Source organism: Rhinolophus sinicus, linkage group LG03 (assembly GCF_036562045.2).
Source record: "Rhinolophus sinicus isolate RSC01 linkage group LG03, ASM3656204v1, whole genome shotgun sequence".
In the NCBI taxonomy this organism is placed as follows: Eukaryota; Metazoa; Chordata; class Mammalia; order Chiroptera; family Rhinolophidae; genus Rhinolophus; species Rhinolophus sinicus.
Genome location: NC_133753.1, coordinates 31,642,022 through 31,655,364, shown reverse-complemented (window position 1 = coordinate 31,655,364; position 13,343 = coordinate 31,642,022). Strand labels below are relative to the sequence as shown.

General features: G+C 40.5%; 2 protein-coding genes across 3 annotated transcripts in view; one reads left to right on the top strand and one right to left on the bottom strand.

The window, feature by feature from the left end:
* The window catches only part of LOC109448241 (uncharacterized), a 38,806-nt gene extending 30,918 nt beyond the window's left edge, over window positions 1–7,888 (bottom strand). Inside the window, exon 1 of the mRNA XM_074327375.1 lies at window positions 7,305–7,888. Within this exon, the coding sequence (XP_074183476.1) occupies window positions 7,305–7,343 (39 nt within the window). The 5' untranslated portion in view covers window positions 7,344–7,888. The remainder of the gene's footprint in view (window positions 1–7,304) is intronic.
* A 51-nt stretch (window positions 7,889–7,939) lies between these two features.
* The window catches only part of MTHFD1 (methylenetetrahydrofolate dehydrogenase, cyclohydrolase and formyltetrahydrofolate synthetase 1), a 52,973-nt gene continuing 47,569 nt past the window's right edge, over window positions 7,940–13,343 (top strand). Inside the window, exon 1 of one of the 2 annotated variants that reach the window (XM_019733300.2) lies at window positions 7,940–8,310. In XM_019733300.2, the coding sequence (XP_019588859.2) occupies window positions 7,940–8,310 (371 nt within the window). The remainder of the gene's footprint in view (window positions 8,311–13,343) is intronic. The other variant, XM_074327367.1, reaches the window with a different exon arrangement.

Sequence of the window (13,343 nt, the reverse complement as noted above, 5' to 3'; positions counted from 1 at the left end):
TGAGGACATGTTGAAAATAAGAGTACAATTACGTTATTAGTACAAAATGTATAAATGTATAATGTACCAATATTAAAATGTATTTTTATACATTGAGCACTGTCCTTTTGCATTGTATCATTTGCTTTTTCCCTCCATCTTTATTGAGGTACAATTAAAAATGAAAATTATATATAAAGTATGTGATATTTTGATATATTTATACATGGTAAAATCCCCACAATCAAGCTAATGAACATATCCATCACCTCACATAGTGACCATTTTCTTTTCTTTCTTCCTTTCTTACTTGTGATGGCAACTCTTAAGGTCTACCCTCTTAGCAAATTTCAAGTACACAATACAATATTGTTAACTATAGACACGTTGCTGTACATTAGATCTGCAGAACTTATTCATCTTGCATAACTAAAACTTTGTGCCACTTGACCGATATCTACCCATTTCCCTCGCCCCTCTGCCCCTGGAAACTACCATTCTACTCCCTGCTTCTGAGTTTGACCGTTTTAGATTTTACATATAAGTGAGATCATGAAGTATTTATCTGGCTTACTTCAAATAGCATAATGTCCTCCAGGTTCATCCATGTTATTGAAGATGGTAGGATTTCCTTCTTTTTAAAGGCTAAATAATAATCCACTGTGTATATATACCTACATATATTAATTTTATTTTTCCATTCATCCTGTTGACTTACTTTTAATGTAATACATTTCCTTTCCTAGCGAAGAAACTAGGCTTCTTGTTCTCATTTAAAGCCAATAGATGGAAGAAATAAACTATTCCCCTAAGTCCCCATTCTCACCCCCAGTTCAGATTTCATCTCCTAAGAGCTACAAGCTACAGATTGGGTGCATCTTTCTAGTGGTCTTAAAGAGGATATTTAATTTCCAGAAAGATTCTCATTAGGGTCTATGCCTAATAAAGCAGGGGTAATACGGTATACTAGAAAGATGATGGGAATCAGACTATTTAGTTCTGTCCCTAAATCACTGGTGGCATCTCTCTACTGTTCAGCTGTCTAACCTACTAAATAATGGAGTTGGATCAAATTAACTCAGAGACCCTTTATAATCTGTTTTTATATTGTTTTGGGATTGTAGGCCTTAGTGAAATGTCAGAACCATCAAAAAGGCAAAAATAAGTAAAATGCACTTTGAGGTTCCATTAGATTTAGATGTTTTACTGCTCCTTGTTCTAGAGTCAAGCCAAGAATCAAAAGGAGAGATCATTTGACCTCATGACGTTCATCATTCATTAGCCACGAGTGCTAGCATAGGCGAGTGGGCAATCAGAACTGGACTTTCCTTTCTTATAGCTCTCAATCGTGCAGCAGATTGTTTTGTCCCTACCTTCTGAGTATGGGGATAAAATAACCAGAGTACGGCTCACCACTGGGCTATTTTTTCAGATGTGTGAGCTGATAAGATGCCTGACTTCTTTTGGCTTAGCCTTTGGCCAGTAGCGAGCCTTCCTAGATCTGAGTGGTTTAAACACTGGAGAGGGCCTGGCATATTAGAGATAAAAGAAGCATAAAACAGATGTAGTAATGGTAAACCAAGATACTTCCAGCGGGAGTTTGCATAGAGCAGTCAGGAAGAGATACTGCCCAGTGTCAACGGCAATGTCTTTGGGAAGGTTTCTACTTCAGATCCTTACAGTTTAGCCTGACCTCAGAAGGAGCCACCCACAGAACCTGCTGCCTGGAGACAAGGCAGATCTGGTTTCTGAAGAGAGTATCAAAACAGTTTACATTACAACTGGCTGAAATGGCCTGCGAATATACATGTGTGCACTCATGATATCACACTTACGTGCTTCTTGTGAATCATACCTTTAGACACCTTACTTGCAAATTTCCTTCATTTTCAATTTATTTGTCTGAAATGCTAACTACATCCCTAAAGATTCAGCTAAAAGAAAATATAATGGAAATATGCAGTTATGACAGCTAGGGGGGGAAAATAAAAAAGATTCATCCAAAAGATAAAAAATAATGTAGCATTTGGTAGATCATATAACTTAACACAAAGTTAACTTATATAACATAAAATGTAATCTCACGTTATAATTTTTATAAATTCAATATCCCAAGAACTTCAGTACTGCCTTGAATCCATTTTCCCTGCCTAGTTCAATTCCATAAAATATCTTTTCTAAAGTGAAAATAAAATAGTGAAAAGACATCTTCCAAATTAATGCCCATATGTTTTATTAAGCAATAAGATAATTTCTTTTTTAAGATTATGGAATATATTCTGGAAAAAAACAAAACAAAAACAGCACATAGAAACTGCACTAGATGAACTGCATGTGAGAGGGGTATGTTTCCTTTGGTGGGTCGTATCTCCCAGAAAACTGAGCAGTCCCAGAATGAGAGGAATTTTCCTAAGAGGAGAAAAAAATGAGGATGGTGTGATTTGAAGAACATGGAACAGAAAGCATGAAGGCCTTGTTTTCTTCACTAACGCTGAAATTCATATTGAAATTCCTTTATTAATTCACTCTAGATGTAATGATATTGAAGGCAATTACTGAAGTGCACGTGTCTCTGATGAGACTTTAGTCTTTTCCTGTTTCATAACTTGATACCTAAAATCATTACTATATCAATTCTTTTTCTAAGAACCAAAGAAGAGAATCAAAGAACAATGTAAGTTTCGGTGAATGAAAAGGGAGAATAAACTGCTCCTCAGTCCTGAACAAGAATGGTGCCAGAGACAAAGGTCTTCTTAAGAATCCTATCCTTTTCTCTTATTTCTTTACCATTTTATGAATCTTACACTCTATTAAAAACAACTTAGTAAGTCTCACTCATACTGCCTCTAAGAAACAAACTACTGTGTGGGCCCACGTATATTCCCAGAAGCAGGAACATATAAATCCTCCAGTATCAGTTCAAGTACCACCTCTTTCCTTGATTCCCGCAAGGAATTTCTCTCCCTCCTTCTAACTCTTATAGTATATGATCTATACTTTTCTTTTGATTGTTATATCATTCAATATGTAAAAATTTTATTTCTCCTAAAGGTACCCAAGAACAGGACCTATTTCTGAGTTCTCTATCATGCCATACTAGGTACAAAAACTACAGATTGAATAACTGAAGAATACAACAGGAAAAAAATAAACTCTTAATACAAAATTAAGTTATATAGATAGTACTGTTCTCACAAACTAACCTTATAAACATATAATTAAAATGTATTAGGAGTCTCAAGTAAAAATAAACAAAATACAGCAATATGACAATTATTCTGTAATTTTAGGTTTGTACATGTCGATTTTTTATCCACTCAGATTTATCAATATTCAAATTAGAAAGATACGGTCTGCTATGCCTCATTTAGTAGAAAGTAAGAACCATAAATTTTTACCATATCAGGCACAAGAGAAATTCCAAATCCAAGGTCAGTTCCCCTCAAAAAAACCCTGAATTGTCCAATATGAGTGACTTCCGTGCACAAGTTACCAGTAGAATGTTTGCACATGAAAGGAGCTGTTGCTAGGTGAATGCATCACAAGAAGGCCAAAGAAGGGAAAGGGGGACCTCCTAAAGTGACACAGTAAGTTTGTGGGTTTTTATTTCCCTAATTAATGAAGTGAAAACACAAAGTGTTTTCATCAAGCATTAGTCAACTTAAGAACTCTTAAGAAAGTGATCCCACTGAAAGTAAGCATTCCAGCAAGTATGAACTCATATCTTGGGTCTTTGAGAAATTCTTAGAATAGAATTTTTATATTCCAATACCTACACCTCATCAAAGGAGAAGTACTTTGAGATGAGAAAAATGATGATTCCATCTACTATCCCTGAAGCAAAGATAATTTGTCTGAAAAGCATGTCTTCTATTCAAGAGAAATACTTTTACATCAGAAAAAGTATGTCCCTATCATGTATGCTTGATACCACAATCACTAGGATTATACTTCAAATATCAGTTAGTCCTTAACTCTGCCCACACATTAGAATTTCAAAGAAAACTCCAAAAAATACGGATACCCCGAGCCTATCCCAAATTCTGACTTAATTGGTCTATGGTGAAGCCTGGGCATAAGTAGTTTTTTAAAACTACACAGGTAATTCTAATGTGACGTTAGGGTTGAGAACAACTGTCTCACTATCTTCATTTATATACGATAAAAATGAGGCAGGGAGAAAGTTAGTGATATTCATAGAAATGAGAGTAACAGTTAATAACTAAACTAGGAAAATAAGGAATATTTTTTCCTCTGAAATTAGATTTTTAAAATTACATCTCCAAGCAGCAGGAATGTAAGTATGAACAAGACAGGAAATTTCTTATAAAGCTTAGAGTCTGGTGAAAAAAGAAAAAAATAGTAAACAAGTATACAAATAAAATCATTTTAGAGAGTAAGTGCTATGAATAAAATAGGCTAAAGTGACAGTAATGAGGAGGTAAATGAGGGGCAATGTTTGTTAATGTTTGGATATATTTATTAACATAAATTAAATTGTATTATACATTTTATTGGATAACCTGCCTTTATCATTTAAGTGTTTAAAAGCTATCTTACAGTATGTCTACAGATATGTATCTGTTGTTCTTTGAACTGCATCCATCTTCAAATGGAGATTTTATTGTTCTCTATTGAATTCAATGCTGTGGGGAACATTTTTACACATTTATCTTTGTGTATATGTGTAAATATTACCCTAGGATAAATTCCTAAAAGTGGAATTACAAGGTCAAAAAAAGCACACATTTAAGGTTTTGCTAGATATATCAAATTACTCTCAAAAAGCTTGAAAAATTGAGCTTCTGAAAAAAACGTATTTTTTTCAAGCAACTCCCATTAAGAGCATTTGAATAAAGACATTTTGTCTTTCTGTTCTCTGTTAAATGATCGATTCTCAGTTTTAATCTTATTTGACCTGCAATATATTTGACAGAATTTGTTATCCCTTTTCCTGTGATACACTTTCTTCACCTGTCTTCTAAAACTGCATGCTCTCAGGGTTTTTCTGATAACACACTGGACTCTCCTTTTCAATCTGGCCTCCTGGTTTTTCCTCATATTCTTGAATTCTAAACATCGAAGTGTGCTAGGGATCAGTCTCTGATCCTCTCTCTACTGACACCGATTCCCTTTGTGGGCTCTCATCTAATCTAATGGATTTAAATATCATTATCTGTCATTTCTGAGTATCACACGTAGACATTTGGATTTCTAAGAAGCATCTAAAAACTTTAAAAACTGAATTAGGGCCAGCCTGGTGGCTCAGGCGGTTAGAGCTCCATGCGCCTAACTCCAAAGGCTGCCGGTTCAATTCCCACAAGAGCCAGTGGGCTCTCAACCACAAGGTTGCCAGTTCAACTCCTCTAGTCCCACAAGGGATGGTGGGCTCCGCCCCCTGCAACTAGCAAGACAACTGGACCTGGAGCTGAGCTGCACCCTCCACAACTAAGACTGAACAGACAACTTGACTTGGGAAAAAAGTCCTGGAAGTACACACTGTTCCCCAATAAAGTCCTGTTTCTCTTCCCAATAAAATCTTAAAAAAAAAATCAAAAAACTGAATTAGAAACCTGTTCCTTCCAGTGTTACCTTATTTCAACTCAGTAATGGCAACTCCATCTTTCCAGTTGCTCAAACCAAATCCTTGCTTTCTTTCTCTTACACCCTTTCTTCATTCAGGTTTCTGCTCAAGTCAGGTTTCCCAGAGAAGCAAGCCTCTCTTATCACATTTCCAAAACAGCACTCTCCTAGCTCCCACAACCATTCCCTACCCTCTAAGCCTGTCTATTTTTCACAAATGGCCATGTCTCAATATCTAAAATTAGAGTATGTATTTCTTTTGATCACTGTCTCCCCAACCAGAACATTAGCTGAGGGCAGGAACTTTGTTGGTTTACTATGATCAGCTACAGCGGTGTCTTGTTGTTGGTACAGTAGCCATTCAATAACTATTGGCTCAATGAATGAATGCATTGTACAAGTCACATAAAAATATTGTAGTCGAAAATTGTGCTGTCGAGGAAAAGGCAGTATATTTAGAGACGACACATCCAGGTTTGGGGCCTATCTCAGGCACAGCTCTGCAGCCTGGAGCACGTTATCCTTCAAAGGCTGTTTCTCCATCTGCAAATTGGAATTTATGCCATCTTCCTCAGCCAAAGACAGCTGAAGTAGTCAATATCTATTTGGTATTATAAGCCACACAAATTTCACTACCTGCAATTTACCAGGAACGTTGGCTTTAATTTTCCTGTTAATTTCACTTGTTCAGGTATGAGGTTATGTGAGGGTATGTGTTCAGAGCTCCTTATACTATATTATATGTTAAGTTTACCTCTAAAGTATCACTTCTACAAACTTTAAGAATGGTAAATTAAAAGCAATTAAAATAAAAAATTCACCAAAGATTGTCTAATTCTATTATGGTGATGGTTGCACAACTCTGTAAATGTACTAAAAATCACATTTGAATCAGGTGAATTTTACAGCATGTAAATTGTACCTCAGTAAAACTCTTTTTAAAGCAAAAAAGAGAATCTCTAATTCCATACATGGGATAAAATATCTCCAGAATTTAGGAATAAGGCAAAAGCCACCTACCAAAAGCTCAGAAATTTAAAAAAATGAATCAAGTTCAATAGATGAGCCTAAGCGTTACTTGAAACAGGCCACCCTAAGTAATGGTTTAAAAAAGCAACAGATATTTAGTTAAATTCAAAATGACTTGAACAAAATCACTATCTTGAAGAGATAACTTCACTCTCATGTTCATTGCAGCATTCACAGTAGCCAAGACATGGAACTAACCTGTGTCCATCAATGGATGTATGAATAAAGAAAATATGATCACATATACCAGGGTGCCCAAAATATGTATACACATGACTTGTATTTATCATGTCACTGGTATATATTATTATAATTTCAACAGTTTTTCCTTTCTTAAAATGTGTATACATTTTTTTGGCACCCTCTGTATTTACAAGAAAACATGGAGAGCAGGACATCTTGAGAGCAACACGCTAGGTGAAGACAAAGAAAGACAAATACTGTAAGATATTATTACTTATATATGGAGTCTAAAAAGGCCGAACTCAAATAGAGTAGAATGATGGTTGCCAGGGGCAAGGATGGTGGGGGAAATGAGTTGTTCTTCAAAGGCTACAAACTTCTAAGATAAATTCTGGGGATCTAACCTACAGCATAGTGAATATAAGAGTATGTCAGTTAGTTCCTCAAAAAAGCTGGGGGGGGGGCGGAAATTAAGTGACCTGAACAACTTACATTCTGAATTATATTGGGATAAGTATAACCTAACTCACAGGACTCCAGAAACTTATAGGACCCGTCTTCACAAACATTCCAGATGCCTGGGTCTTCCCATCCTGCCCCCCAAGCAAACGCCCAATCTCACTTATTCTCCAGAGCCGGCGTCTGGGGAGGAAGTGTCCGCCCTTGTTGATCACTTGGCATCTAATTTACATGGAGCCCCAGATTTGAGTGGGGATCTGACAAAATCTAGTCTTGCAAAGCTGACGACCCTCCTGCACTGGCCACTGAGCCGCTCCGGCTCCTAAAACAGCGGGGTGGATTTCAACCTTGGCGGAGCATCAGTCACCAGAAGAGACTAAAACAGTTCCGGGCGCCACCCAGACCCTCCGACTCAGCATTGGGGTGGAGGTCGCGACACCAATCTCCCGGCGCCGGTGGGTGAGAACGCCGGAAGCCGCCCCCCACTCCGTAGGCTTAACCTTTACAGGCCAGCCGGGCGCCGCACCAAGCCCCGGAACGGGAGCCCGGTCAGATTCCTCCTGGGGAAGCCCCGCGCCCTGAGCCCCTGGCAACTTGTCCAACTGCGCCCAGGAGTGACCCGGAGCCACTCCTCGCTCCCGCGCCCGCGAAACTGTTTTCCCGCGAGACCGCCCCTCCCCGCGGTCTCCGCTCCCCATTCGCTGGAATGGAGGCCCGACCCTCTACTTCAGCGGGTTCCCCGCCCCACACGATTAACGGCTCTTTCCACCAGCCAGTCAATTCTTCCCTCCAGGCATCACCGAGTTTCCTCATCGTCTACCCTCATTGCAGAACCACACCCCTCCGCTCCTTCAGGGAAATACAGCCTCAAGAACTGCGCACGCGCATCCACGTCCGGCGGCGGTGCGCAGGCGCTGTGGCAAGCTCTTCATGGGCGATCGCTAAGCACGTGGGTTGCGCTGTACCCCGCGGCACTGTAGGGAGTCGTACCTGGATTTTGGCGGTGTTCGTTGTGGGCAGCGGACTAATAAAGGTCATGGCGCCGGCGGAAATCTTGAACGGAAAGGTGGTCTCTGCGTAAGCATCTGTCGTTAGGGCGTGTTGGGCTGCAAGAGGGCCCTGAGCAGGGTGTGTAGGTCAGCAACGGACCCACTTTTTGAGGAAGGGAGACTTGTAACGGAAAGTCAAGCGAGCCGGGTGGGGAAGGGGGAGCTTGTCCTGAGCCCGTCACACCTGAATAGCGGTCTCCTGCAGCCGAGGGCCCCGGGCACTATCTGCGTTTGAAAAGGGGCTGCCTGTTTACTTTGCCCGCTGGCTCCTGTGCTTCTGGGACAAGTCTTCTTACCTGGCCCGACTATGCTCCCAAAAGTGCGGCTGTTGACGACTTTGCCAAAAAAGAGAGTAGTTGGGGCTGCCTGCAGCACCAGCGTCAGAACTCATTCAGTTTACCCCTTTCCCCTGTAATTTGGAGGTGAGGCAACTGAGATTAGTGAGGTGACGCAACTGAGATTAGTGAGGTGACAGAGGTCTCCTTCCAGCCCAGAACTTTTCCCACTACACCAGTCATCATTTGCTAAGTGGAACCCGATTTTCCCTTCAATTTCATGCTCCTTAGCTAATGGCCATCTCCGTGTCCTGGCCCTAAAGTTACTTTCTAGTTTGGCATTTGAGTCCTGACAATATTCCCTATTCCGTTTGACCTCTGCCTGATTTACTCCTACAAGAAATCTGAATGCTTAACTAGTGGATATGATTGCCATGCTTCCAGAAAGTAACACCCCTCTGCTTTTTTGTCTGGAAGGTGACTACTGGGGAAAGATGAGAGTAGAAGAGAAAGGATATATTTTGTGTGATCCTCCTGGTGACTGTTCTTGGTACCTTGAACCTCACAAGTTAAAAACTGCTGTAGTTGGCAACAATACTTGTCCTATGAACCTCTAATTTTGTGAGTAGAAATTTTTGAGTGAATGATAGTCATTGGTGGTGAAATCCAACCTTGGGGCAAAATGATTGTTTCCTGGAAGGCAGAGATGGTGCACAAAGGTGAGACAAATGAATTGGTGGTGAATCTCTCACATTGGCAAGGAGGAACTCTAGACTTTTAGAGTAGAAAGCACAATACTTAGGAGTGCTTTCCAACGTGTGGTTTACTGAATTGCATTGTTTCTGTTTGACCTTTACTTTTCACTGACTTATGTTCATGCCAGTCTCTTTAGCAGTGGCTCTTCCTTGATGAAACCTTCCTTTTGAAAAGATTTGTGAAGAGATAATATAGGTTTGCTTTTTGGCAAGCTACTGAGAATAGGTGCTTATGGGATATGTTTTGGTTGGATGGAGAACAGGTTAAATATGTTTGTAAGCACCATAAGGGCAAATACATGCATTGTTTTGTTTTTGTCTGTATCCAAAACACCTATAAATCTTCTTTCATTCCTTACTAGTTTTGTGGCTTTAAGCAAATTTGGTAACCTCTCTGTCCCGAAATTTCCTCAAATGTAAAATAAAGATAATATCTAGGCCACTGAGTTGTTTGGAGAGTTAAATGAGTTATTAACTGAAGAGCATTTACAGTTGTCCCTGGCACATAAGTGTTCATTCAATACTTGCTAGCTATATTAATGATTAGTGATTACAGTTGACCTATGAACAACAAGGGTTTGAACTGAGCAGGTCCACTTATACGCAAATTTTTTTTTCAATAAATATACAGTCGGCTCTCCATATCCCCAGGTTTTACAGACGTGGATTCGACCACAGATCAAAAACAGTGTTTTCAACCTACAGTTGGGAATCCACGGACGCAGAGAGCTGGCTGACTGTATGCATTGTTCTAGGCCATTTTATATGAGGGACTTGAGCATCCTTGGATTTTGATATCTGCATGGGGAGGGGGCTTCCTAGAACCAATTCCCCACAGATACCCAGGGACAATTGTAGTTATGTTTTGGGAGAGTCAAGGAGTTATACTCAGATATTTGATAGAGTGGGAGCAGTGCCCCAAACCCTCATGTTGTTCAAGGACAACTGTAGTTAATGTATACATGGATGATTGACTCACTATCTTTTTGACAGTGATAGCTGCCTTGAGATCGATTTCAATGGCTCTCAACATTAGCTGCACATTAAAATCCCTTAGGGAGCTATTTTTTTGTTACTTTTATTTAAGAACGAATACGTATTTTTAAAAGTGCACCTATCATATGTATATAGCTCAATGAATTTTTTCACAACTGAATTTACTTGAGTGACTAGCACCCAGTTCAAAAAATCACATTATTGGCACCCCAGAAGCCCTCCTTTCAGTCTCATCCAGTCACCACCGCCACAAAGGTCATTATTCTAACTTCTAACGCTGTAGATTAGTGTCACCTGCTTTTGCACTTTTAAGTGGCATCATACATTATAAAGTCTTCTGTGTCTGGCTTCTTTCGATCCTCATTGTGTTTCTGAGGTGATTCCATGTTGCATGTGGTTGTAGTCCATTTACTCTCATGGTTGTATTGTATTCTACTGTATGAATATGCCATTGTTTACTTACCCATGGAAATTCGGGTTTCTAGTTTTCGATGATTGTGACTAGTGCTGTTATGAGCATTCTCTTGCATGCCACTTGGTGAAACATATGCATTTCTGTTGGTTACGTATCTAAGAGTAGAATTGCGGAGTAATAGGACATACGTATGGTCAGCTTTAGTAGAAATTGCCAATCTTTTCCAGGGTAGTTTTACTAATTCGCACTCATAAGGAGCTTTTGAAAACTATCAATGCTTGGTGCCCACTCCAGACTGATTTAATTAGAATTGCTAACAATAAGCCACTGGACTCAGTATGTGAAAACTCTTTGAGAAGCACTTATGTAAAACCTTACATCTAAGTGCAGTTCTCATCATTGAAGAGCAGTATGGCAGTGATTTGGCCATAGGTGTTGAAAGCATTTTCTGGGAAGACTATTCCAGGTATTGGAAGAATCTCTCCCAGCCCGCTCAGTTGTCAGAGCTAACCTTTCAGTGCCCCGTAGTTGAGCAATCAGTTCCTACTAACACAATTCATGATGGAGCATTGAGACTAAGGCCTCTTACCATCAGAAAGAAAAAAAAAAGGCTCTAAGGCCTCTGTGCTTACAGAAGATTTTTCTTCAATGTACTTAGAAAATGGCTCTTTCAGACACTGCCACACACTGGTATCTCAACCTTGGTGGAGAGCTTGACTCCAGGAGCTGGTTGTACTCACACTTTCTCAGAGGGGGGAGCTCTGCAAGGGGGACAGCTTGCCTGGTTCATGGGATAGTGCGGTCCTCCGGCTCCTGCTGAGGCTGTAGCTGACGCTTGGGGTATCCTGAAGACAGTGGTTCTTACAGCTTGAGCGCGTTGAGCTGTAGGTGGAGGCTCTGGGTGGGGCCTTTCCTCTCTTGCCAGGCCAGGATATTCTTGAAAGGAAAGGTAAGTGAACTTCCTATATTGTAGCCAGGGGTCTAAGAATCCAAGGAAAGGGTCCCTCATTCCCAAGTTTACATGTCATCTTCCTTGATTGCCATCAATTATTGGGTCTCTGGGACAAATTTGCAAGCTTTCAAGTGCCCTGGGCAGTTTCTTCCTTGATGTAGTGTTTGAATTGTAAAGTCCCCTCCTTGGAAGGAGGAAAGGTAAAGCAGCTCATGAGTTCCAGTCAGAATGTCTCCAAAGTCCGGTCCACTCCTCACATCCCATCCTGCAGCTGAGGAAATAGTTGAGGCAAGAAATGTGATGTGATGTGGCCATCGGTTACTAGGCTGGTTAATGGCAGAGGCTCAACTGGAACCAAGGTCTTCACCCGGGACATGGTGTTTATCACTTTATCAGGCGCTTAATACTTCGCTGAAAGGAATTTCATAAACTAATCTTTTTTCTTTATAGTAGTCTTCTCACTGCCATGCTGCCCACTTTGCTGAGAAGGCCATCCCTGACTTTTATTTACTGTTCTTATTCTCCCTTTATATCTTCCTCTTAGCTAAGACTAGACAAAGTTCATTATTCTAGATTCCGTCTCTGCCTATTCTACCCTGTGGGAAATCTGGCTTTTGTTGCCAAATTATCTCCTTTTGGGAGGAACACCCCCCCACACACACCATTTCTCCCTTAAGGGGAATTCCAAGGTACCAGCCTGAATATGACAGTTGGGGGAGATCTGAGGGTTAGAGACAAGTGTGTGTCTTTCTTAGATGCTCATTTATTCAACAAATATCTGTGTGCCTCCTATATGCCAGGCTCTCTTCAAATCCATGAGACTGGAACAGTGAACAGAACAGCCCAAATCCCTCCCCTCATGGCGTTTGCGTCCTGATGGGTAGAGCTAGACAATAAAATAGGTAAAACGATGTGAGGTGGTAGAAGTGTGAGAGAGAGCCAGCCAGAGCAGGAAAGAGGCACAGAGATTTCTGAGGCATGGAGGTTGCAATTTTAAATATGGGAGTTAAACTCATTATAAAAGTGAGTTGTGGGCAAAGATTTGAAGGTGGTGGGATCACACACCTTTCTGTATAATAGGGAAGAGGATTCTTGACCAAAACCACACAGCCTGTGTCATGGACTTGTAACCTGACCAGTTATAAAGCCACTGCCTTGGGGTCAGCAGTGATGGTCTCAGGAAGCTGATCGTGAGCAGAGGAGCTGAGCGAGGTGAACTGACATTGATGAGAGAGCCCAGCCTGGTTTAAGGAAGGTGCTGGTGCCCCTAACGAGGTGATACAAAGGGGTGTAAGTTAAAGTGTTAGGAAACCCACCCTGATTTGAGTTTTAGACTAGAAACCACAATTCTTACATATGTGTGCTTTTCATAGTGGGGCCTACTAAATTTTGTGTGATTTGTTTGACCTTCCCTTCTCTTTTTTTTTGCTATAATCGAGCCTCTTCCCTCCATTCGTGGCATTTTTCTTAAGTCTTTTCTAGAAAGACAGGCTGTAAAGAGACAGGTGGTTTGCCACTTGGCAGGCCACCGAGAGAAGGTGCTCTGAGTTTTTGTGGGTTGAGCAGAGCGAGTTGGATCTGTTTGCGGGCTTCAAAGGCTACTGAATGTTGATATGCCTTTTATTTTGTCCTGTAGATGAAATACCTATAGGCCTTTTTGTGCTTAAA